We start from the raw sequence: 21356 nt of genomic DNA on the forward strand, positions 1-21356 counted from the left end.
GAGAGAAGGGCCCTGGAACCATTCCCAAAGCCTGGGAAAAGTCAGCCTTCCGAGGGTGGTTGTCTCAGGAGACTGGGAAGGAAAGTTCTGAGATGTGCTGCCTCCTTGGAAATGTCACTGACCAACAGCAGCTAAACATACAACACAGATCACAGCAGAACACATCTTTAGAGTAGTGGTCCCAGCTACTATGGAGACTGAGGTAGGGAATAACTAACTCAAGGACAGACTCGGCTTGAGAAAAAACTAAGCTAGGTGTTTTGGTGCAAACTGTAACCTCCAAATTTGAGAGGTGCAAGCAGGAACATCATATGTTCAAGATCAGTAGAAGCTCAGAAAAGAAAAGAAAAGAAAAAGTGCTCATCCGGTCTCAGCAATGTGTGTGACCTATGAAGACCAGTGGGCTGCATGGCAAACTGTCTCAAGTCAGAAGGGAAAAAAAATAGAGAGGGAGAAGGTGAGAAAAGAAATGAGAGTAAGAAAGAAGGGAAGAAAGAAAGAGAGAGAGGAGAGGAGAGGAGAAGAGAGGAGGGGAGAGGAGATATGGACAGCCATTTAGACTTCACAGACACTTCAGTGTTACTCCAGCCGGAAGTCAGTCCCTGTGCTCAGTCACCCTCACCCCAAGTCAAAGAAGTTGGAACTGAGCCCAGGAGTTTCAATTGGCTACCAATTCATGCTCTGTGTTATACATTTATTTTTGCAGTGCTAGAACTGAATCCAGAACCTTCCTCAACCTGGGTAAACATTCTGCCATCTGGTTACACACACACACACACACCCCCGCACCTTTTTTGCTACTGTTTGCTTGCATTAGAAAGATGGGGTCTCTCTTTGCAGAGACTGACCTTGAGTTCCTGGGCTCAGGCAAGCCTCCTGTCTCAGCCTGCTAGGACCTGAGGTTCCCCATGTGCAACATCAAAATCAGCTCTCAGCTTCTTTCCTTTGCATCTATGGGAGCCCTGGGCAGCTGAGATGGGAGTCAGAGAGTCTGGTGCCCTGCTCCTGCAGTTCCCTGTGCTTAGAAGACTGACCAGGGGGTTCACTTGAGCCAGAGGAGTTCAGGTCAGCCCGGGTATCACAGCAAAACCTGTCCACACAAAAGAGGAAAAGGAGAGAGAGGGAAAAAAAGAAAGGAGTAGCCAGGAGAGGAGAGAGTAGACAAAGGGACGGGAGAGGGAGGAGGGAGAAAAGACAGGGAGAGAGGGTTCCTCTGTGGGTCCCATATCTACCGTTCTTGTTCCCAGGATAGTGTGGGGCAGAGCAGGGAGTGTGGCTTAGGAAGGAGAGTGAGAAGCTGGGACCCAGAGCAAGGTGGAGGGCTGGGCACTGCTCAGGCTGGTCTGAGCAACTGCCTTCTCTGCACAAGGCTTTGGGACCCTTTCTGTAACACTTTGAAGACAAAGGAAGTGATCAAGAAGCACCCCAGGGGGTGATCAGGATTCCCTACAGGCAGAAGAAGCCTATTGCCATCTCCCCAACCCCCGAGCGCCCCCTGCCTGCCTTGCTCTGCAGTGAACCACCCTAGTCAGCCAATGAGGGCTGCCCCAAGGGCGTGTCCCACACACAGCAGGTATTTAAGTGCTGCTTGCTGCGGGTTCAACACACTTCTGATTCTGACAGACTCAAGAAGGAATCATCATGGTGCTCTCTGGGGACGACAAGACCAACATCAAGACTGCCTGGGGCAAGATTGGCGGCCACGCTGCTGAGTATGGCGCCGAGGCCCTAGAGAGGTGAGACCACGGAATCCAAAGCAGACACAGTGCACAGCGGGCAGGTCTTAACTGTGCTTTCCTGTGACCTCAACTTCTCCCCCAACCTTCTTTCCACAGGATGTTCGTGGCCTACCCCACCACCAAGACCTACTTCCCTCACTTTGATGTCAGCCACGGCTCTGCCCAGGTCAAGGGCCACGGCAAGAAAGTCGCCGACGCCCTGACCACCGCAGTTGGACACCTGGATGACCTGCCCGGTGCCCTGTCTGCTCTGAGCGACCTGCACGCCCACAAGCTGCGTGTGGACCCTGTCAACTTCAAGGTATGTGCTGGGGCTGAATGGTGCGGCAGTTGAGAGGCTGATGGGAGGTGGGGGGCAGCATCTGGGACAAGCCGGAAAGGCCTGGAGCCCCTCAAACCAAGGTGACTAGGTGTCTACTCCATGGTCTGAAACGTCCTGTCTCCACAGCTCCTGAGCCACTGCCTGCTGGTGACCCTGGCCAACCACATTCCTGCCGACTTCACCCCCGCAGTGCACGCCTCTCTGGACAAATTCCTTGCCTCTGTGAGCACCGTGCTGACCTCCAAGTACCGTTAAACTGGAGTTTCAGGGCGTCTCCTGCCAGGCTTGCCTTCTGGACAGGCAGTCTCCCCTCCCTTGCACCTGTACCTCTTGGTCTTTGAATAAAGCCTAAGTAGGAAGAAGCCTGTGTGCCTGGGTTGTCTGCATCTGCAAAGGTGCCCCGACTGACATGGGGAATCCTAGGGGAGGTCATATCCCCAGCCTGGGACTCAGGTCCCCTGTGCTGAGGCAGAATGTCAGACTAGAGTAGGGAGGAAAGGGGAGGACAAGTGGAGGGAAGAGGGGTCAAGCAGAGTCTCCTGCCCAGGGTCTCTGGGCAACCTCTTGTTCTGCAGTTCCTGGCTGGGTTACTCTTATCCTGGGTTTCCCATCAGACTAGGATAATTTTCACTACTGCTACCTTACATTACACACACACACACACACACACACACACACAAAACACCAAAAAAAGACCAAAAACAGAATTTCCAGGACTCCCCAACAGGTGACTGCTCCAGTCCTCCCTTTTTTCAGAGTGATATTGAATCCTCATTCACCCACCCCCTAAAATCTTTTTGAAGACCAGAAACAAGAATGAAACTTGGGGGGGGGGTGAATGGTGCCACTGCAGACACCAGACAAGTCTGTATGGGTGCCACACCTCATGCCCACGCTTTGGACACTAATGTCTGAGGACCATAAAGAGGTGAAAACTCAGTATGTGAGACAGGCTTGGCACCCATTTCCCGGCCCTGCACTGATGCCCCTCTCCACGGTAGAGACAAGGTTCAGAGCCACAGGAGCATAAGCGAATGTGGCCACACACAGGTGCCTTCTCCTACAGAGCAGGCTCTGAGTCTGGAGCAGCAGCAGACTTGGCAGCAGGCCATCCAAGCCCTCCACTGACCGCTCTGGCTTTTCTCTCCGGATCAAGGAATCATGTTTTAGGAATTCCTATCTCAGGCCCTCTCAGGAAGTGATGTCCTTAATACCGCTTGTACATTAGGGTGGGCTCTACTAGACAAACAGCTAACAATAGAGAGCCATCCCAAGACAGTAATGGTAGGTAGCAGGTGCCTACACCCAAAAGTGTCTGTTCTCCTTCTCTTCCTTGCTTGCTTCCTTCTTTCCTTCCTTCTGCTTCTTTTTTTAGGGCTTCATGTAGCCCAGGCTGGACTCAAATACTTTTATGTAGCCAAGGATGACCTTGAGCTCCTGATCCTCTTGCTTCTAACTCCTGAGTGCAGAGATTTAAAATATGTGCCTCCATGTCCCATCTGTGCAGGGCTTGGGAACTGAACGCAGGGCTGGATAAAGTTCATATATACATATGCGATACTATATACACACATCCATGCACACATGTATACATCCATGCATACAAATGCACATGTTGCGCAAACATTCTATCAACAGAGTTATGTTTGTACCTCACAATAGAATATTCTTCAGCCATGGACACTAAAGAGTAAATTTTGTATATTATGTGAGTGAGCTAAAAAAAAAATGTTGAGCAGGGCCTGGGGGGGGGGGGAGAATGTAGAACAGAAGAAGCCAATGGAGCAAAGACCGCACAGCACATGATTTTATGTTTGTAAAATATCAAAGTGAGCAAATCTATAGCGACGGCAAGCACCCTCCTGGTTGGCAGGGGCTTTGGGAAGGGCTGGATAGCTAACACTAGGGGGCTGGAGGCTCTGTTTAGGGGAGGAAAAATTCAGGAAATGGGTATAAGGGATGACTGCATAACATTGCAAATTACATAAGATCACTAACTTGTACACATCAAAGATAGCTAAATTACACAGGGCTTTGTGGCACATGCCTGCAATCCCAGAACTTGGGGGGTAGAACATATTCACACAGACACACATACTAGAGAGACAGAGAGAACTCTTTAGTGTAGTAGTGAGTGAATCACTGCCCCTTGCTGTCATTATTGAGACACAGTATAGGTATCCATAAAGTTATTGTCCCCAAAAGAACTTGTCCTGGGATCCAGGCATATATTACTTCTCATCCACTTTATTATTATAACTCTAAGAAGAATTTATTTTTGAATATAATAAATTTGGAATTTATTAAGAGGGATTGTGTTGGGGGAAGGGAGCATAGAGCCAGGATCTCATTATGTAGCTCTGGATGGTCTGAAATCCCTATGTAGACTGGGATGGTCTTGAACTCACAGAGACCCCTTTACCTCTCACTCCTGGGTGCTGGGATTAACCTGTGCCTCTGCCACCACACCCAGTTTAAAGGGCTTTTTAATGTAGTTTTGAATTTTTTAAATTTTATTTTATCAGTATGGGTGTTTTGACTGCATGAGTGTGTGCACACCACTAGCAGCCCGTGGAAGACAGAGAAAGGCTTTGGATCCACTGGATCTGGAGTTACACACAACTGTGAGCTGCCATGTAGGGGTCGGGAATCAAATCCAGGTCCTTTGGGAAAATAGCCAGTGCTCTCAACTGCTGAGGCGTCTCTCCAGTCCCTTTAAATGTAGATTGAAATATGTGAAATTTAATAAAAAAGAGCCGTGCTCCTGGGGAAAACTAAGATAGACCCAAGAAAGGCTATGGGACTACTCGAGGGAAAGTTACGCCAAGAGGAAATCCTTTTCACTACTGAATGAGAAAGGGACGAACACCTATGAAATATCCTAAGGACTCAGGAGGCAGGATAAATTGGCAGTGTCAAAATGCACATAAATTGTAATACGGTTGTAGATATTAGATACTTTTGTCTATAGAGCTTTGGGGCTCGGGGGGGGGGGGGGGGGGGGGAGGGCTATTAGTCCAGGATAAACCCAGCACCTAGGCGAGTTGAAACGCAGCGGCGCCCTCTGGCGGCACCCCGGGTTTCCGGGCGTCTTTGCCCACAGCCGGGAAGACAGGAGCGAGGCCACAGCTCAGTGAAGATGTCTCTGTCCCAGACTGACCGCGCTCTGGTTCTCGCGCTGTGGAAAAAGATGAGCACCAATGTTGGAATCTACACTACCGAGGCCTTGGAGAGGTAAGGACCCACTCGGGCGCCCTCGGGCTCACCTTCCGATGGACGGCGGGGCGACGGCGGGCTCTCTCTACACCTCCCAGCCAGGATGCACCCACCTCAGTCTTCCCACAGGACCTTCATGGCTTTCCCCTCCACCAAAACCTACTTCCCACACTTGGACCTGAGCCCCGGCTCTAGCCAGGTTAAAGCCCATGGCCAAAAGGTAGCCGATGCACTGACTCTCGCTGCCCACCACCTGGACGACCTGCCTGGTTCTCTCTCTGCTCTCAGCGATCTGCATGCTCACAAGTTCCGCGTTGACCCCGCTAACTTTCAGGTGGGTTCTGGGACTGAGCTGCTCTGGTGGCTGCTGCAGAGGAGGGTCCCTTCAAGTCTGGGTGTCAGGGAGAGATAAAAACAAGGCGGGGCGATTCTTTCTCTAATCCAGTTCTTCAGCCACTGTCTGCTGGTGACTCTTGCCCGACACTATCCTGGAGACTTCAGCCCAAAGATGCACGCCTCCCTAGACAAGTTCCTGGGCCTTGTGACTTTGGCACTGGTCTCCAAATATCGCTGACGATGTATCCTGGGATCCCAAAGCAAGGTTCCAAGAGGCTGGAATTTCAGCTAAGCTGGAGTCATAGACCTCCTGTGAAAGCGGGCAGATCCTTGTATTTTGGTTTGGTTTATTTTTCGTTTTAAGATAGGCTTAATGGTCTCGTGTAACCCAGCCTGGCCTCTCAGATCCATAATATAGACTAGGTTGGTTTTGAACTCCTGATCCTTCTGTTTCCAGTCCCATCTCCAACCTACCCCCATGCCCTATGCCCACCTACCAGTCCATGGATTACAAGGCTTGCCTGCCCTACCACACCCGGCTCCACAGAGACTCTTTTTTGTTGTTGTTGGTATTGTTTTTTGTTTTTTTTTTTTTCCCCGAGACAGGGCTTCTCTGTAGCTTTGGAGCCTGTCCTGGAACTACCTCTTGTAGACCAGGCTGGACTCAAACTACAGAGATTCACCTGTTTCTGCCTTCAGAGTGCTGGGATTAAAGGCGTGTGTCACCAGTGCCTGGTGAGACTCTCTTTATTTTAATTTAACCCTTTGTCTGTGTTCTGTGTTGGAGGTGGGAAGAGGGGCCTCCTGCATGCAGAAGTGCTCTAAGCTGTAGAAACTGTAGCTAGCAGAGAAAGCATGGGCAGGTAATGAATGAATTCAATCTTTAGAGCAGGTAATCAGGTTCTGTGAACACACTGCAAAGAGCTGAGTGGTAGCAAGAATACCACCTGCAGCTGGAGGGCCTGTACCTCCACATGTGCCCAGGCATCAGGGGAGCCTTGGGCCATCTCCACCGTGGAGCATCTATGGCCCTGACTTACAAATTCATGCCTCTAACCTTGGCTGCATCAGTTGCAGAATGGTAACTTTTGGGTCTCAAAAGGGTGACAGGTACAAAGGTCACAGGTCAGCATAAGGGACAATTAATAAAAAGCTAGCATGCTGGTGGCTGGGCAGGAAGTCAGGCTGGAAAGTCAAACTGAGAAAGTAGGGATGAAGGAGGGCAGAGTGAGGAGACACCAGCCAGCTGCCCAGAAAGCAAGACATGCTAGAGGACAAGTAAAGCCACCAGCCACGTGACAATACTTAGATTAGTAGAGATAGGTTATTCTAAATGTAAGAGTTGGCTAGTAACAACCCGAGCTATTGGCCGAGCATTTACAAGTAATATTAGTGTTTGTGTGGCAATTTGGAAACAGTGGCCAGGGCGGAGAGTGGCAGTCAGGACAGAAAAGCTGTGCCCTCTACCTTGGCTTCTGGTCTGTGTCTAGACTCTGCTCACGGCCAAGTCTTATTGCAAGGCTAGATCCATACATGGAGGTCACAGCTATAGACGCTGCTCAATGAATGTGTGCGGGAATGTCCAGGACACTGGGCACTGTGCCAGAGAAAATCACAGTCATGAACTCCTGCCTGCTCAGCCCAGCCATGCCCAGGGTATGTGGGTATGTGTGTGTGTTTGGGAGTTCAGGTATCAGGGAGGCTGTGGTTAAAGAATTCTGTGCAAGACTCAACTGCTTGGGATGAGGTGACTGCAGTACGGAAACCTGTCATGTAGAAAAGAGACAAGGGCACCTCCAACCCGGCCTTCACTGGTTTTCAAAGATGGATGGGAGTTTTTTTTTGGCTACCTAAGATCCATCGTGACTGTGGCAGAAACCTGACTTTAACCTACTGCCCACTGGCTACATCTCAGGCTAAGTAACGTGTCCAGCACATCTATTAGTCAGTCTTCTTAATCGACATAAGGCAAACTGTTTCCTTAATTAATAAACAGAAGAAACAGTGACTTCATCTCCCAAAGCACATGCACGATACACGTTCTGTGACTTGGGGGAAACGCTGACCGTGGAACTACATAAAGAACAAACAAGGGACACATAACAGTTAGTCATACCTGAGACCGACTGGGCCGGGTAGATGCAGGGGGCTGAGAAAGCACTGTTTCCAGAGTGTCTGGGAAGGACCAAAACAGAAGCATTTGAACCAGCACCCACAGTGACACTTCCTAGCACAATACTGGAGCTAGCCCATCCACCAGGGGCCAGGAAGAGGAAAAGGGTCATATTTTCCTAACCTGGACATCCGTGTGTCATGGATGTTGCAGCACAGATGTGTGGGTCATGTGGGTCCTTGAAATGAAGACTCAGAGACACTTTGAGCCTTTGCGGCCTTAGGAGTCCCGGCCTCGGTGGACTGAAGTTTTCCCTCAGCCCATGGCATTTTTATATTTCCCTATATTTACACTTTAACCGTAAGATGCCCATATGCTCAAAATATCTGAATGAAGTTTCCAAAATTACAATGCCAAGTACAACTACCTGATTCAAGAGGTACCACCATTTTGCCTGTTGCCCCAACCAAGATTTTCATGGGCTTTGCATCCATGGGAAACTCTAAGACAAGATTCACATCTGCAATACACAGGATGAATTAGGGCTGGGTTCTAACTCCATAGCTAGGCCAGGTATGTCCCAGAGTGGGTGGGTTATGGCTAGTGGTGGATGCGGACACGCGTGTGCACACCCACCCCCACACACAGGTTGGGGCGGTGAAGGGGGTCAGTGCTTGCTAACTCTCTGGTGCCAGACCACCAGAAACCCTTCCATATCTTGTGTCATGGTCTGTGGGCACTCTGACATGAGGCAGTATGAAGATTATTGGTGCCCCTGGCTCGTGGTCCTTCAGGTTCACATGGAATCGATGCTGTCACAAGGTGTCCTGGCCTCCCAGGTTACAGGTGACAAATCCTAGGACTTTCCATGCTTGAAGAAACAGGACTAACCAATACCAGCTAAATCTGCAGCCACAGATCAAAACATTGGATCTGAGTTACTTCCTAACACAAGTCAGGGAAATCTTAGGTACAAAAACTCCCAGAGCTGTAGACACACTCACCTTTAAAACAAAAACAAACCAACACACACACACACACACACACACACAAGACAGACTTAGGGATAGAACTCGGGAATGGGGCCCTTATCTTACATAGGCAAAGATTTGATCTTTAGTAGCACAAAATAACAAACAAACAAAAAGCAAAGTAAAAACATAAAAACGGGCTGTTGGCTGGACATTTAGCTCAGTCATTACCTAGGCCAAGCTCACAACCACAAACTACACTGCTGAAGACACAGAGACAGCGCCAGAAATACTCTCTGATTCCTACCCCTTTTTGCTGGACAAGTCCAGGACCTGCCAATACACTGACCCCTAGAGAGTAGGGCAGCTTGTTGGGAGAGGTTAGGCTGGCCTCAGCACCAGGTATTTCTGGGAAAACCAAAGCACAGTATCTTTCCTTCTTGGTGCATCTTATGAGCTGAAGGTCCCCTGCGCAGGGAACCAGGTGACTGTTCCCATTTTCTGACACTAGGGCTGGAGTGTGGTTTTTCCAGGGACATATACAGAGTATCCATAGGAACTGGAATGGCACCAAGAGACTCCCGAGATGATTGACACCCATCCAGTTTAGTGAATAACGTACAGTTAACTGAGACTCCTAACCAGCAGAGGGGAATTACTACGACCACATTCATCTAAAGTCAGCAAGTGTCTGAACTCATCTACACATAGATACAGTTCTGTGTCTGTAGCACAAACGCACTTAGATAATCACGGAGTCAAAATAGCAGGAGAGGGCGTTGGAGAGATGGTTCATCAGTGAAGAGCAAGTACAGCTGTTGCCGAGGACCTGGGTTCAGCTCCCAGAATTGAACATCAGCTGGTCAATAGCCACCTATAACTCCAGATTCAAAGGCATTGATCCTATGCCCCCTCTGAACTCCATAGGCGTCTGTTTTCACGTGTGCACAGACGAACACTTAGACTGATACCTATTTCTTATAATTAGCTCTGGCTGACCTGGAACTCACCATATAGATCAGGTTGGCTTCAAACTCATAGAGACCCACCTGTCTCTGTGTTCCAGCACTAGAATTAGAGATGTGTGCCTCTTTGCCCAGCTATATCTATATATCGATAGATCGATAGATAGATGGATTGATTGATTGATTGATAGATATAGTTTTGTTTTGTTTTTGGTTGTATGGTGTTTTGTATGTCTATTGCATATCATGTGCATGCAGGGTCCTTGGAGCACAGAAGAGGGGGTTGGATCTTCTGGAAGTGGAGTTCCAGATGGCTATGAATTGCTATGTGAGTTCTGGATGTCAAACCCAATACACCTCGGCCATCTTAGACTTTCTGTTGCTGTGAAGTATGGCAACGGTTATAATGAAAACATTTGAGGCGTGACCTAACCGCAGAGGAAGCAAAATGTGACTGCCTCACTGAAAAAGGTACCAAGCCACGTGGCCAACATAGACAAGAATTATGGGTTAATATAAGTTATAAGAGTTAATAAGAAGCCTGAGATACTAGGCCAATCAGTTTATTATTAATGTAGACCTCTGTGTGGTTTCTTTGGGACTTAATGATTACAGGAACCAGGCAGGACAGAAAACTCAGCCAACAAGGACTAAATGGATGAGGGATTTGGTGGGACAGAAACCTTAGTCAACAAATGGTGCCTAACATGTGGACAACTGCATCCACAGAAAGCCTTAGAGAGTTTGGGAAGTAATTCTAGACACAAAAAGAACAAAGTTAAGTATTGCTTCTTGGTAGCATTTTCTCAGATGGACTCTGTTTGCAGGAGGCAAGTGCATCTCATTTAAGAGAGGCTTTCTGACTCAGCCTCAGCTGCAAAACTTTGCAGCTCTTTTAAGAGGTCCTGCCACGTAACACTTAAATTGTGTCGATGAAAAGCTGACTGCATACTTTTTGGTAGTGGCAGGGACCTTGAAATGTCATAGAGTTGTGACAATAAATTTGGTTCTGGCCAGTACCTCTGCCATGAGGCTGGAATCTCAGAAAGCTAAGGAATGGTCTGGATCCAGCCATCAAAGCCATGGCTTTAATTTTAGCCATATCGCTTAGCATATTAAAGACTCATGTGGTAAGAAAAAGAGAGATACAGTAAAGACAGATTCAGATGAAGAAAACCTGTAAGCGGATTAAAGTGTGTTTAAAAATATATGTAGGCTTGGGAAATAAAAGAAAAAGGATAAAAGTCCTTAAAAGTAAAAAGAAAAAAAAAGAGTAGTTGGGTGTAGTGGTACACACCTCTAATCCCAAGACTTGGGAGTCAGAGGCAGACAGATCTCTGTGATTTAAAGGCCAGTCTGGTCTACAAAACCTAGATCCAGCACAGGCTCTAAAGCTACAGAGAAACCCTGTCTCAAAAAACCAAAAATAAAATATAATAATAAAAAGAAATAGAAGTTAAAATAAAGTCACCTAAGGATTAATCTGGATACTGTATGTTATTATGTTCTCTATGGAATTGTTTGAATGCCTAGGAAGGAACAACAGCTGCTAAAAGATATTTGCTTATAAATGCTCCTGAATTAATCCAAGATAGGAATTTTGAAAATACCTTGACTTCAAAATTGAAGTCAAAAGGTATATTACTTTGGAGAAGAGATTTTGCTTTTGTTTCCGCAGGAAATGAGAGGCTGTGGATTCATTTCAGGTTAAGAGATATCAGGTTTGATCAAGGAAGAGCCCCTGAGAAATCTCCAATAGAAGCAGATGGCCCAAATGTCTGAGTTCTACATCCAGAACAGATTCAAGATGCTGCCTAAGATAATGAAGCCTCACAGGATACTCCAGTCAAGACTTGACCAAAATTCTAAATTTTCTTTAGGTCCCCATAATACTATCAGCATCCCCAATCAGCAAGAAGTAGCCTGGAAAACTACACCCACATTTCCAAAAAAGGGACTATGGATAATTTTCATTGTTTGGAATGTGGGTTACAAGTTGTTATGAATAATGATCAGGAAGAAAGCTAAACAATGGAGATTCGATTCAGAGTCCTTGTTTTGTTTGTTTTTTTAAAAAGGGGGGTTGCTGTGGGACATTGGTCTTTTACTGTCACTTGTATTATTTTTAATAAAATGCTGATTGGCCAGTAGCCAGGTAGGAAATATAGGTGGGGCAACAGGGCAGGAAGTAGAGGCAGGGAAAGAGGAAGGCTGGGAAGAAGAAAGCACAGTCCGCAGTCGTGATCCAGCCGCAGAGAAAGCAAGATGTGACTGCCTCGCTGAAAAAAGGTACCAAACCACGTGGCCAACATAGACAAGAATTATCAGTTAATATAAGTTGTAAGATTTAATAAGAAGCCTGAGATACTAGGCCAATCAGTTTATAATTTAAAAAACAGAAAACATTTATTTGGGGTGGCTTTCTTAGAGTTCAGAGGTTCAGCCTACTATCATCAGGGCAGGGAGAATGGCAGTGTACAGGCAGATGTGGTTCTGGTTACATCTTGGCCAGATGGTAACAGGAAGTGGAGTGAGACTCTAGGCAGTATCCTGAACACAGGAAACCTCAAAGCCTGCCCCTACAGTGACACACTCCCCTCACAACACAAGGCCATGCCCCTTCCAATAAAGTCACATGTCCTAACAATTCCACTTCCTATGAGATCATGGGGGCCGATTACATTTAAACTACCACACTCGACTATATATATTTTTAATTAAATAAAAAATAATCTCTAGGGGCTGGCGAGGTGGCTCAGTGGTTGGGGGCACTGACTGCTCTACCAGAACCCAGAATCAATTCCCAGCACCCACATGACTGCTCACAACTTTCTTTTCTTTCAGGTCCAGGGAACCTGACTCACATGGAAAAACACCAACGCACAGAAAATAAAAAAAATAAAATAAAAATAAAAAAGAAATAAATATGTCTCTAAAATATAGTAAAGGGCACTACAAAAATGAATGTCAAGACAGACATCTTCTCAAAAGCGAGTATGTGGGAACGATGCTACATAGTTTTAATAGAAGCAAACGCAGAGAAATTTCTGTGATTTCAAGGCCAGCTGGTCTACAGAGCAAGTTCCAGGACAGTAAGACGTTGTCTTAAAAAAATTAAAAATAGTGCCGGAGGAAAGTGGCTCACGGCTCTAATCTCTGCATTCAGGGGGCAGAGGCAGTGAGTTTGGGGCCAGCCTGGTCTATAAGAGATGGTTCCAGGACAGCTAGGGCTGTTACACAGAGTAAACCTGTCTCAAAAAAAAAAAAATCAAATCAAACAAGACATTGAGTATATATATATACGATGGTGTAATCATCCTTGACTTGCTCAGATTCTTGCAGCCCGTGCAAACACAGGCTGGGGGAAGGATGGTTTGAGTAGCTGTGGTCTAGCAGAGAGATCAGCTGTGCAGCAGGTTGCAGCCAGATGCAGTTGCTCTGAAGGGAGTCTGAGCACTGCTCTCCCTACAGAAGCCTCCCTGGAGGCATTTCCCTTCCCTCTGCCATCTCTCCAGCCTTCATTTTTATTCATATGTAGGAAAACACCTAGGCAATAAGCTAAAGTCCATCCTAGCATTCACACCCTGTTGTGTTACCAATGGGAGACAGTCTAGGTCGTATCTCTCCACCCAGAGAAAGGCTGAAGTAAAGTCTGGGACTGAGCCTACTGTCTTCATTAAGTCTAAACAAAGACACAGCTGGAGAGAAGGAGGGATGAAGAGAAGAAAGAAGAGAGAAGGGAGGAGGGAGGGTGGAGAAGGGAGGAAAGGTAAGAGAAGAAGAAGGGGAAGAAAGGGGGAATGATAGTAGGAAAAGGGCAGGGGAGGAGAAAGGAGAAAAGAACAGAGGAATTTGGCTCCTTCCATGCTCCCTAAGGCTAAGACTTACTCTTTGAGGATCTCAGGGAGGGGAGACTGAAACACTACTTACAGAGGGGCACCCCATCACCAAGAGTCAAGCATCCCTTATTCCTCTAAGTCCCCAGCATCATATCTTTTTTGTCCTAAGAGCCAGGACAAATCTGCGGTTGGAGCTGGGCCAGAGCAAGGAAAGGGTAGGAAGAGCTTAGGAAAGAGTAGGAAGCATGCCAGGGGGCACTTCTGCCAAAGGCTGAACTTCTGTACCCTGGGAATTGGACCCTCCATCTTCCCAGACATCTGTCTGGAGGGAGGGGAGCAGGAAAGGGGAAGAAGCATCTGAAGCTAAGGCTGGGGTCAGGACAGCTCCATCCACAAGGTTCTTGCTCCTGTGAGTACAGTGCTGACCTCCAAACACTGGACCCTCAGACCTGCAGCACCAGGCCCTCGTGCCTGTCCCAACCCGCACCTCTTGGTCTGAACAAGATGTGTGTACACTTGAGCTGCTTGTGTCCCTGACATGCCAACAGAGAGCACGGACATACTGCCTTGGCCCAGGATCTTTCTGTAGCTGCATTGGGGGAGGATAGCAAGAGAAAAAGTTGCAGAGATGTCCTGGGAAGACTAGCCTTAAGAAGTCCTCTCAGGAGACAGAGAAGAAACTCTTTTTTTTTTTTTAATTTACTTATAAAAATTTCCACTTTCTCCCCTCCCCCCAATACCCTCCCATTCCCCCCACTCCCTCTCCTCCTCCCTCTCCAGTCCTAACATAAAAGAAATTCTTAATAAGACATTCCACCTCTTTTGAAATATCATTTGACCCATACCCCCTAAGCACAAAACAAAGATCACAACAAAATACTTGTACAAAAACACACACATACACACTCACACACAGAAAAACAGAAATGTATGAAGGGAGAGGGGGAAGATAGAAAATCAGAGAGAATGAGAAAAAGAAAAATGGACAGCCATTTAGACTTCACACTTTTTTGTTATTCTAGTAGGAAGTCAATCGCTCTGATCAGTCACCCTCACCCCAAGTCAAAGTTGGAACTGAGCCCAGGAGTTTCAGTTGGCTACCAGCTCATACTGTGTTTTATCATACATTTATTTTTGCAGTGCTAGAACTGAATCCAGAACCTTCCTCAGCCTGGGTAAACATTCTGCCATCTCGTTACACCCGCAGCTTCTTTGCTGCCATTTGCTTATATTAGAAAGATGGGGTCTCTCTTTGCAGAGACTGACCTTGAATTCCTGGGCTCAAGAAAGCCTCCTGTCTCAGCCTGCTAGGACCCGAGGTTCCCCATGTGCAACACCAAAATCAGCTCTCAGTTTCTTTCCTTTGCATCCATGGGAGCCCTGGGCAGCTGAGATGGGAGTCAGAGAGTCTGGTGCCCTGCTCCTGCAGTTCCCTGCACTTAGAAGACGGACCAGGGGGTTCACTTGAGCCAGAGGAGTTCAGGTCAGCCCGGGTATCACAGCAAAACCTGTCCACACAAAAGAGGAAAAGGAGAGAGAGGGAAAAAAAGAAAGGAGTAGCCAGGAGAGGAGAGAGTAGACAAAGGGACAAGAGAGGGAGGAGGGAGAAAAGACAGGGAGAGAGGGTTCCTCTGTGGGTCCCATATCTACCGTTCTTGTTCCCAGAATAATGTGGGGCAGAGCAGGGAGTGTGGGTTAGGAAGGAGAGTGAGAAGCTGGGACCCAGAGCAAGGTGGAGGGCTGGGCACTGCTCAGGCTGGCCTGAGCAACTGCCTTCTCTGCACAAGGCTTTGGGAGCCTTACTTCTTTCCCAAACACCCATCATTGGAGACAAGTGAAGGGGCACAAAGCACCCCAGCAGGTGATCAGGAACCTACCCATGGTGGATGCCTATTGCCATCTCCCCAACACTGGGCATCCCCTGCCAAACTTGCCCTGGAGTGAACCACCCTAGCCAGCCAATGAGATCCGCCCCGAGGGCGTGTCCCAGACACCACAGGTATTTAAGTGCAGCTTGCTGCAAGTTCAACCAACTTCTGATTCTGACGGACTCAGGAAGGAATTCATCATGGTGCTCTCTGAGGAGGACAAGTCCAACATCAGGACTACCTGGAGCAAAATTAGCGGCGACGCTGCTGAGTATGGCGCCGAGGCCCTAGAGAGGTGAGACCAGGGCCTAAGGACCTCTAAGGACCACGGAATCCAAAGCAGACACCGTACACAGCGGCAGGCCTTTACTGTGCTTTCCTGTAACCTCAACTCCTCCGCACACCTTCTTCCCACAGGATGTTCCTGGCCTACCCAACCACCAAGACCTACTTCCCTCACTTTGATGTCAGCCATGGCTCTGCCCAGGTCAAGGCCCACGGCAAGAAAGTTGCCGACGCCCTGACCAATGCAGTCGGACACCTGGATGATCTGCCTGGTGCCCTGTCTGATCTGAGCGACCTGCATGCCCACAGTCTGCGTGTGGACCCTGTGAACTTCAAGGTATGTGATTGGGCCTGATGGCGGCAGCCATAGGGGATTTGGGAGTTTGTGGCAGCATCTGGGACCAGCATGGAGGGCGTGGTATCTCTCGAGCCCAGGGCAAGGAACACGGTGGTTACAGAGTACAGCCCAGGCAACTAGGTTTCTATTGCCACGGTCTGAAACTTCCTGTCTCCACAGCTCCTGAGCCACAGCCTGCAGGTGACCCTGGCCAACCACCAGCCCACTGAATTCACCCCTGAGGTGCACGCCTCAATGGACAAATTCCTTGCCTCTGTGAGCACCGTGCTGACCTCCAAGTACCGTTAAACTGGAGCTTCAGGGCGTCTCCTGCCAGGCTTGCCTTCTGGACAGGCAGTCTCCCCTCCCTTGCACCTGTACCTCTTGGTCTTTGAATAAAGCCTAAGTAGGAAGAAGCCTGTGTGCCTGGGTTGTCTGCATCTGCAAAGGTGCCCCGACTGACATGGGGAATCCTAGGGGAGGTCATATCCCCAGCCTGGGACTCAGGTCCCCTGTGCTGAGGCAGAATGTCAGACTAGAGTAGGGAGGAAAGGGGAGGACAAGTGGAGGGAAGAGGGATCAAGCAGAGTTTCCTGCCCAGAGTCCCTGGACAACCTCTTGTTCTGCAGTCTCTGGCTGGGTTACTCTTACCCTGGGTTTCCCACCATTTTCAACATGAATTTGCCGGACTATGATGTTCTTCACTACTGCTACTTTTCATTACACACACACACACAGAGAGAGAGAGAGAGAGAGAGAGAGAGAGAGAGAGAGAGAGAGAGAGAAAACCAGAATTTCCAGGACTCCCCAACAGGTGACTGCCCCAGTCCTTCTTTTTTTCACAGTGATATTGAATCCTTGTAGTCCAGCACAAACGCACTTAGATAATCACGGAGTCAAAATAGCAGGAGAGGGCGTTGGAGAGATGGTTCATCAGTGAAGAGCAAGTACAGCTGTTGCCGAGGACCTGGGTTCAGCTCCCAGAATTGAACATCAGCTGGTCAATAGCCACCTATAACTCCAGATTCAAAGGCATTGATCCTATGCCCCCTCTGAACTCCATAGGCGTCTGTTTTCACGTGTGCACAGACGAACACTTAGACTGATACCTATTTCTTATAATTAGCTCTGGCTGACCTGGAACTCACCATATAGACCAGGCTGGCTTCAAACTCATAGAGACCCACCTGTCTCTGTGTTCCAGCACTAGAATTAGAGGTGTGTGCCTCTATGCCCAGCTATATCTATATATCAATGGATAGATAGATAGAAAAATAGATAGATTGATAAGTATAGCTTTGTGGGGTTTTTTTTTGCTTTTATGGTGTTTTGTATGTCTATTACATATCATGTGCATGCAGTGTCCTTGGAGCACAGAAAAGGGGGTTGGATCTCCTGGAACTGGAGTTACAGATGGCTGTGAACTGCTATGTGGGTTCTGAAAATAAAATCCAGGTCCTGTGGAAAGCACTCAATATTCCTAAATGCTGAACTATCTCTGCAACTCTGGCTATTACAAATTTTTAAACAAGAAAAAAAAAATCAAAAATACAGGGTGATGTACAGTAGAATACACTTTTAACCTCAGTGTTCTGGATACTGACGCAGGTGGATCTCTGCAAGTTCAAAACCAGCCAGTTCTACATAGTAGGCACCAGGTAGTGAGGGCTTATGGTGAGGCCTTGTCAAATTCAAAGTAAGCAAAGAAATAAACAAATAAGGTTGGAGTGATGGGTTTGCAACTATGAACATGTTCTGCTCCTGCCCAGGAGCCAGGCAGATTCTCAGTATTCACATCAGGACGCTCTCGAGAACCTGAAAGCTCAGTTGGAATGAGATTTGATGGGTTAGAGAGATGGTTTAGCGGATAAGAGCACTGACTGCTCTTCCTGAGGACGTGGGATCAATTCCCAGACCCACATGGCAGCTCACCTCTGTCTGTAACTCCAATTCCGGGAAATGCAACACACTTACACAGACATACATGCAGGCAAAACCACCAGTGCACCGGAAATAAAAATAAAGAATGATAGAAAGGGAGATCTGATTCCTCTGGCTTCCATGGACTCTACACACAAGCACATAGAAATATATACAAGAATAAAAATAATTTTAAAAATAACTTAAATGCTGGGTGATGGTGGCACATACCTTTAATCCCAGCACTTTGGAGTCTGCGGCAGGAGGTTCTCTGAGTTTCAGGCCAACCTGAAACAAGTCCCAGCACCATCAGCTCTGTTACACTGAGAAACCCAGTCTCAAGGAAAAAAAACTTTAAAATATTTACATGTTTTTATGAGTATGAATGTTTTGCCTGCATGGACACATCTGTGGACCACTTTTGTGCCTGGTGACCATGGGCAGAAGAGGGTATCAGACTCCCTGGAACTGTAGTTACAGATGGCTATGAGCCACCATATAGGTGTTAGAAACTGAACCCAAGACCTCCGCAAGAGCAAGGACTGCTCTAAACAGCTGAGTCAAATATCCCTCTCTGTAACTGCCTGGCTGTCCTGGCAGTGTGTCAATTTGTAGACTGGCCTTGAACTTACTGAGTCTGCTTGCCTCTGCCTCCAGTGGGCTAAAATTTAAAACTTGCATCACCACATCTCGGCCATCTTAGGCTTTCTGTTGCTATGAAGAGACACTATGACCACAGCACCTCTTTTAAGAAAAATTTTTATTTGGGGTGGCCTTCATACAGTTCAGAGGTTCAGCCCATTATCATCAGGGCAGGGAGTATGCAGTGTTCAGGCTGATGTGGTTCTGGTTACAACTGACCAGATGGTAACAGGAAGTGGAGTGAGACACTAGGCAGTATCCTGAACACAGAAAATCTCAAAGCCTGCCCTTACAGTGACACACTCCCTCCACAACACAAGGCCATGCCCCTTCCAAAATCACACATCTTAACATTTCCACTTCCTATGAGATTATGGGGGCCAATTACATTTAAACTACCACACTCACTATATATTTTTTTAAATTAAATGAAAATAATCTCTAGGGGCTGGCGAGGTGGCTCAGGGGTTGGGGGCACTGACTGCTCTTCCAGAACCCGGAATCAATTCCCAGCACCCACATGACTGCTAACAATTTTCTGTTCTTTCAGTTCCAGGGAACCTGACTCACATGGAAAAACCCCAATGCACATAAAATAAAAACAGATAAAACCGTGTCTTAAAAAAGCAAACATAGTACTCGGAGGTAATAGCGCAGGCCTTGAATCCCTGCACTCAGGAGGCAGAGGCAGGGCGATCTCTGTGAGTTCGAGGCCAGCCTGCTCTACAAGAGCTTGTTCCAGGACAGCTAGGGCTGTTTCACAGAGAAAACCTGTCTCGAAAATAAGCAAAAAAAAAACAAAAAAATCAAAGCAAATGAGAACACTGAGTATATATGATTGTGTACTCCATCCTTGACTTGCTCAGATTCTTACAGCCCGTGCAAACACAAGCTGGGGGAAGGATGGTTTGAGTAGCTGTGATATAGCAGAGAGACCAGCTGTGCAGCCCATTGCAGCCAGATGCAGTTGCTCTGAAGGGAGTCTGAGCACTGCTCTCCCTACAGAAGCCTCCCTGGAGAAATTTCCCTTCCCTCTGCTTCCCTGGGTGTTAGCAGCAGCCAGAAACTCTCCTGCCATTGATCTGAGGCCCCTGGCTCCAGGCTGGCGTCTTTGACAGCCTGCCTGGCTACCATGTTCTGGAACTTGACCAGATTGCCAGGTCTTTTCTCGAAGGAGCCAGTGCATGTTGCACTAGATACAGCTATCAGGATGGTGGCAGGAACCACATGCAACGTCTTCTGGGCAAGGACGGCTCCTGGAGACTTCTTTCTTCCTCTCCCCTGTGGACTCTATTCCCTCACAGCCAACTCATTTTAATTTTATTAAAAATAATGTATTCGTTTTTAGTTTATGTACATTAGTGTTTTGCCTGTATGTCTGTCTGTGCGATGGTGGCAGGTTCCCTGGAATTAAAATTACAGACAGTTGCGAGCTGCCACGAGGGTGCTGGGAATTGAACCCGGGTCCTCTGGAGCAGCAGCCAGTGCTCTTCCCTGCCGAGCCATCTCTCCAGCCCTCATTTTTATTCATATGTAGGAAAACACCTAAGCAATAAGCTAAAGTCCATCCGAGCATTCACACCCTGTTGTGTTATCAATGGGAGACAGTCTAGGTCGTATCTCTCCACCCAGAGAAAGGCTGAAGTAAAGTCTGGGAATGAGCCTACTGTCTTCATTAAGTCTAAACAAAGACACAGCTGGAGAGAAGGAGGGATGAAGAGAAGAAAGGAAAGAGAAGGGAGGAAGGAGGGTGGAGAAGGGAGGAAAGGTAAGGAGAGGGAGAAGGGGAGAGGAGGGGGAATGATAGTAGGAAAAGGGCAGGGGAGGAGAAAGGAGAAAAGAACAAAGGAATTTGGCTCCTTCCATGCTCCCTAAGGCTAAGACTTACTCTTTGAGGATCTCAGGGAGGGGAGACTGAAACGCTACTTACAGAGGGGCACCCCATCACCAAGGGTCAAGCATCCCTTATTCCTCTAAGTCCCCAGCATCATATCTTTCTTGTCCTAAGAGCCAGGACAAATCTGCGGTTGGAGCTGGGCCAGAGCAAGGAAAGGGTAGGAAGAGCTTAGGAGAGAGTAGGAAGCATGCCAGGGGGCACTTCTGCCAAAGGCTGAACTTCTGTACCCTGGGAATGGGACCCTCCATCTTCCTGGATATCTGTCTGGAGGGAGGGGAGCAGGAAAGGGGAGGAAGCATCTGAAGCTAAGGCTGGGGTCGGGACAGCTCCACCCACAAGGTTCTTGCTCCTGTGAGTACAGTGCTGACCTCCAAACACTGGAACCTCAGACCTGCAGCACCAGGCCCTCGTGCCTGTCCCAACCCGCACCTCTTGGTCTGAACAAGATGTGTGTACACTTGAGCTGCTTGTGTCCCTGACATGTCAGCAGAGAGCACGGACATACTGCCTTGGCCCAGGATCTTTCTGTAGCTGCATTGGGGGAGGATAGCAAGAGAAAAAGTTGCAGAGATGTCCTGGGGAGACTAGCCTTAAGAAGTCCTCTCAGGAGACAGTGAAGAAATTCCTAATAAGACATGCCACCTCCTTGAAATATCATTTGACCAACTAAGCACAAAACAAAGATCACAACAAAACACTTGTACAAAAACATACACAGACACACTCACACACGGAAAATCAGAAATGTATGGAGGGAGAGGGGAAGATAGAAAATCAGAAAGAATGAGAAGAAAAGAAGGAAGAAACGGACAGCCACTAAGACTGCACAGATAGTTTTCTGTTATTCCAGCCGGAAGTCAGTCCCTGTGCTCAGTCACCCTCACCCCAAGTCGAAGAAGTTGGAAC

The 21356-nt window shown here is 47.8% G+C and overlaps 3 protein-coding genes and 1 long non-coding RNA gene across 4 annotated transcripts; 3 read left to right on the forward strand and 1 right to left on the reverse strand.

The window, feature by feature from the left end:
- Positions 1 to 1576: 1576 nt before the first annotated feature.
- LOC148121021 (hemoglobin subunit alpha) lies at positions 1577 to 2423 on the forward strand. Its single transcript, XM_087910721.1, has 3 exons — positions 1577 to 1736; positions 1836 to 2040; positions 2188 to 2423. The coding sequence occupies exons 1-3, from the start codon at positions 1642 to 1644 to the stop codon at positions 2314 to 2316; spliced, it is 429 nt and encodes a 142-aa protein (XP_087766847.1). The 5' UTR covers positions 1577 to 1641; the 3' UTR covers positions 2317 to 2423.
- Positions 2424 to 4292: 1869 nt separating this feature from the next.
- On the reverse strand, positions 4293 to 5469 carry LOC146892862 (uncharacterized). Its single transcript, XR_015738902.1, has 3 exons — positions 5328 to 5469; positions 5097 to 5239; positions 4293 to 4774 (listed from the first exon to the last, which is right to left on the reverse strand). It is a non-coding gene; the product is annotated as an uncharacterized LOC146892862 (long non-coding RNA).
- Positions 5162 to 6147, forward strand: LOC148121022 (hemoglobin subunit theta-1-like). Its single transcript, XM_087910722.1, has 3 exons — positions 5162 to 5295; positions 5407 to 5611; positions 5723 to 6147. Exons 1-3 carry the CDS (start codon positions 5201 to 5203, stop codon positions 5849 to 5851), a joined length of 429 nt encoding a protein of 142 aa, XP_087766848.1. The 5' UTR covers positions 5162 to 5200; the 3' UTR covers positions 5852 to 6147.
- Positions 6148 to 15505: 9358 nt separating this feature from the next.
- On the forward strand, positions 15506 to 16407 carry LOC148121023 (hemoglobin subunit alpha-like). Its single transcript, XM_087910723.1, has 3 exons — positions 15506 to 15664; positions 15787 to 15991; positions 16172 to 16407. Exons 1-3 carry the CDS (start codon positions 15570 to 15572, stop codon positions 16298 to 16300), a joined length of 429 nt encoding a protein of 142 aa, XP_087766849.1. The 5' UTR covers positions 15506 to 15569; the 3' UTR covers positions 16301 to 16407.
- Positions 16408 to 21356: the final 4949 nt, after the last annotated feature.

This window comes from Myodes glareolus, chromosome 9 (assembly GCF_982192425.1).
Source record: "Myodes glareolus chromosome 9, mMyoGla1.1, whole genome shotgun sequence".
NCBI lineage: Eukaryota > Metazoa > Chordata > Mammalia > Rodentia > Cricetidae > Myodes > Myodes glareolus.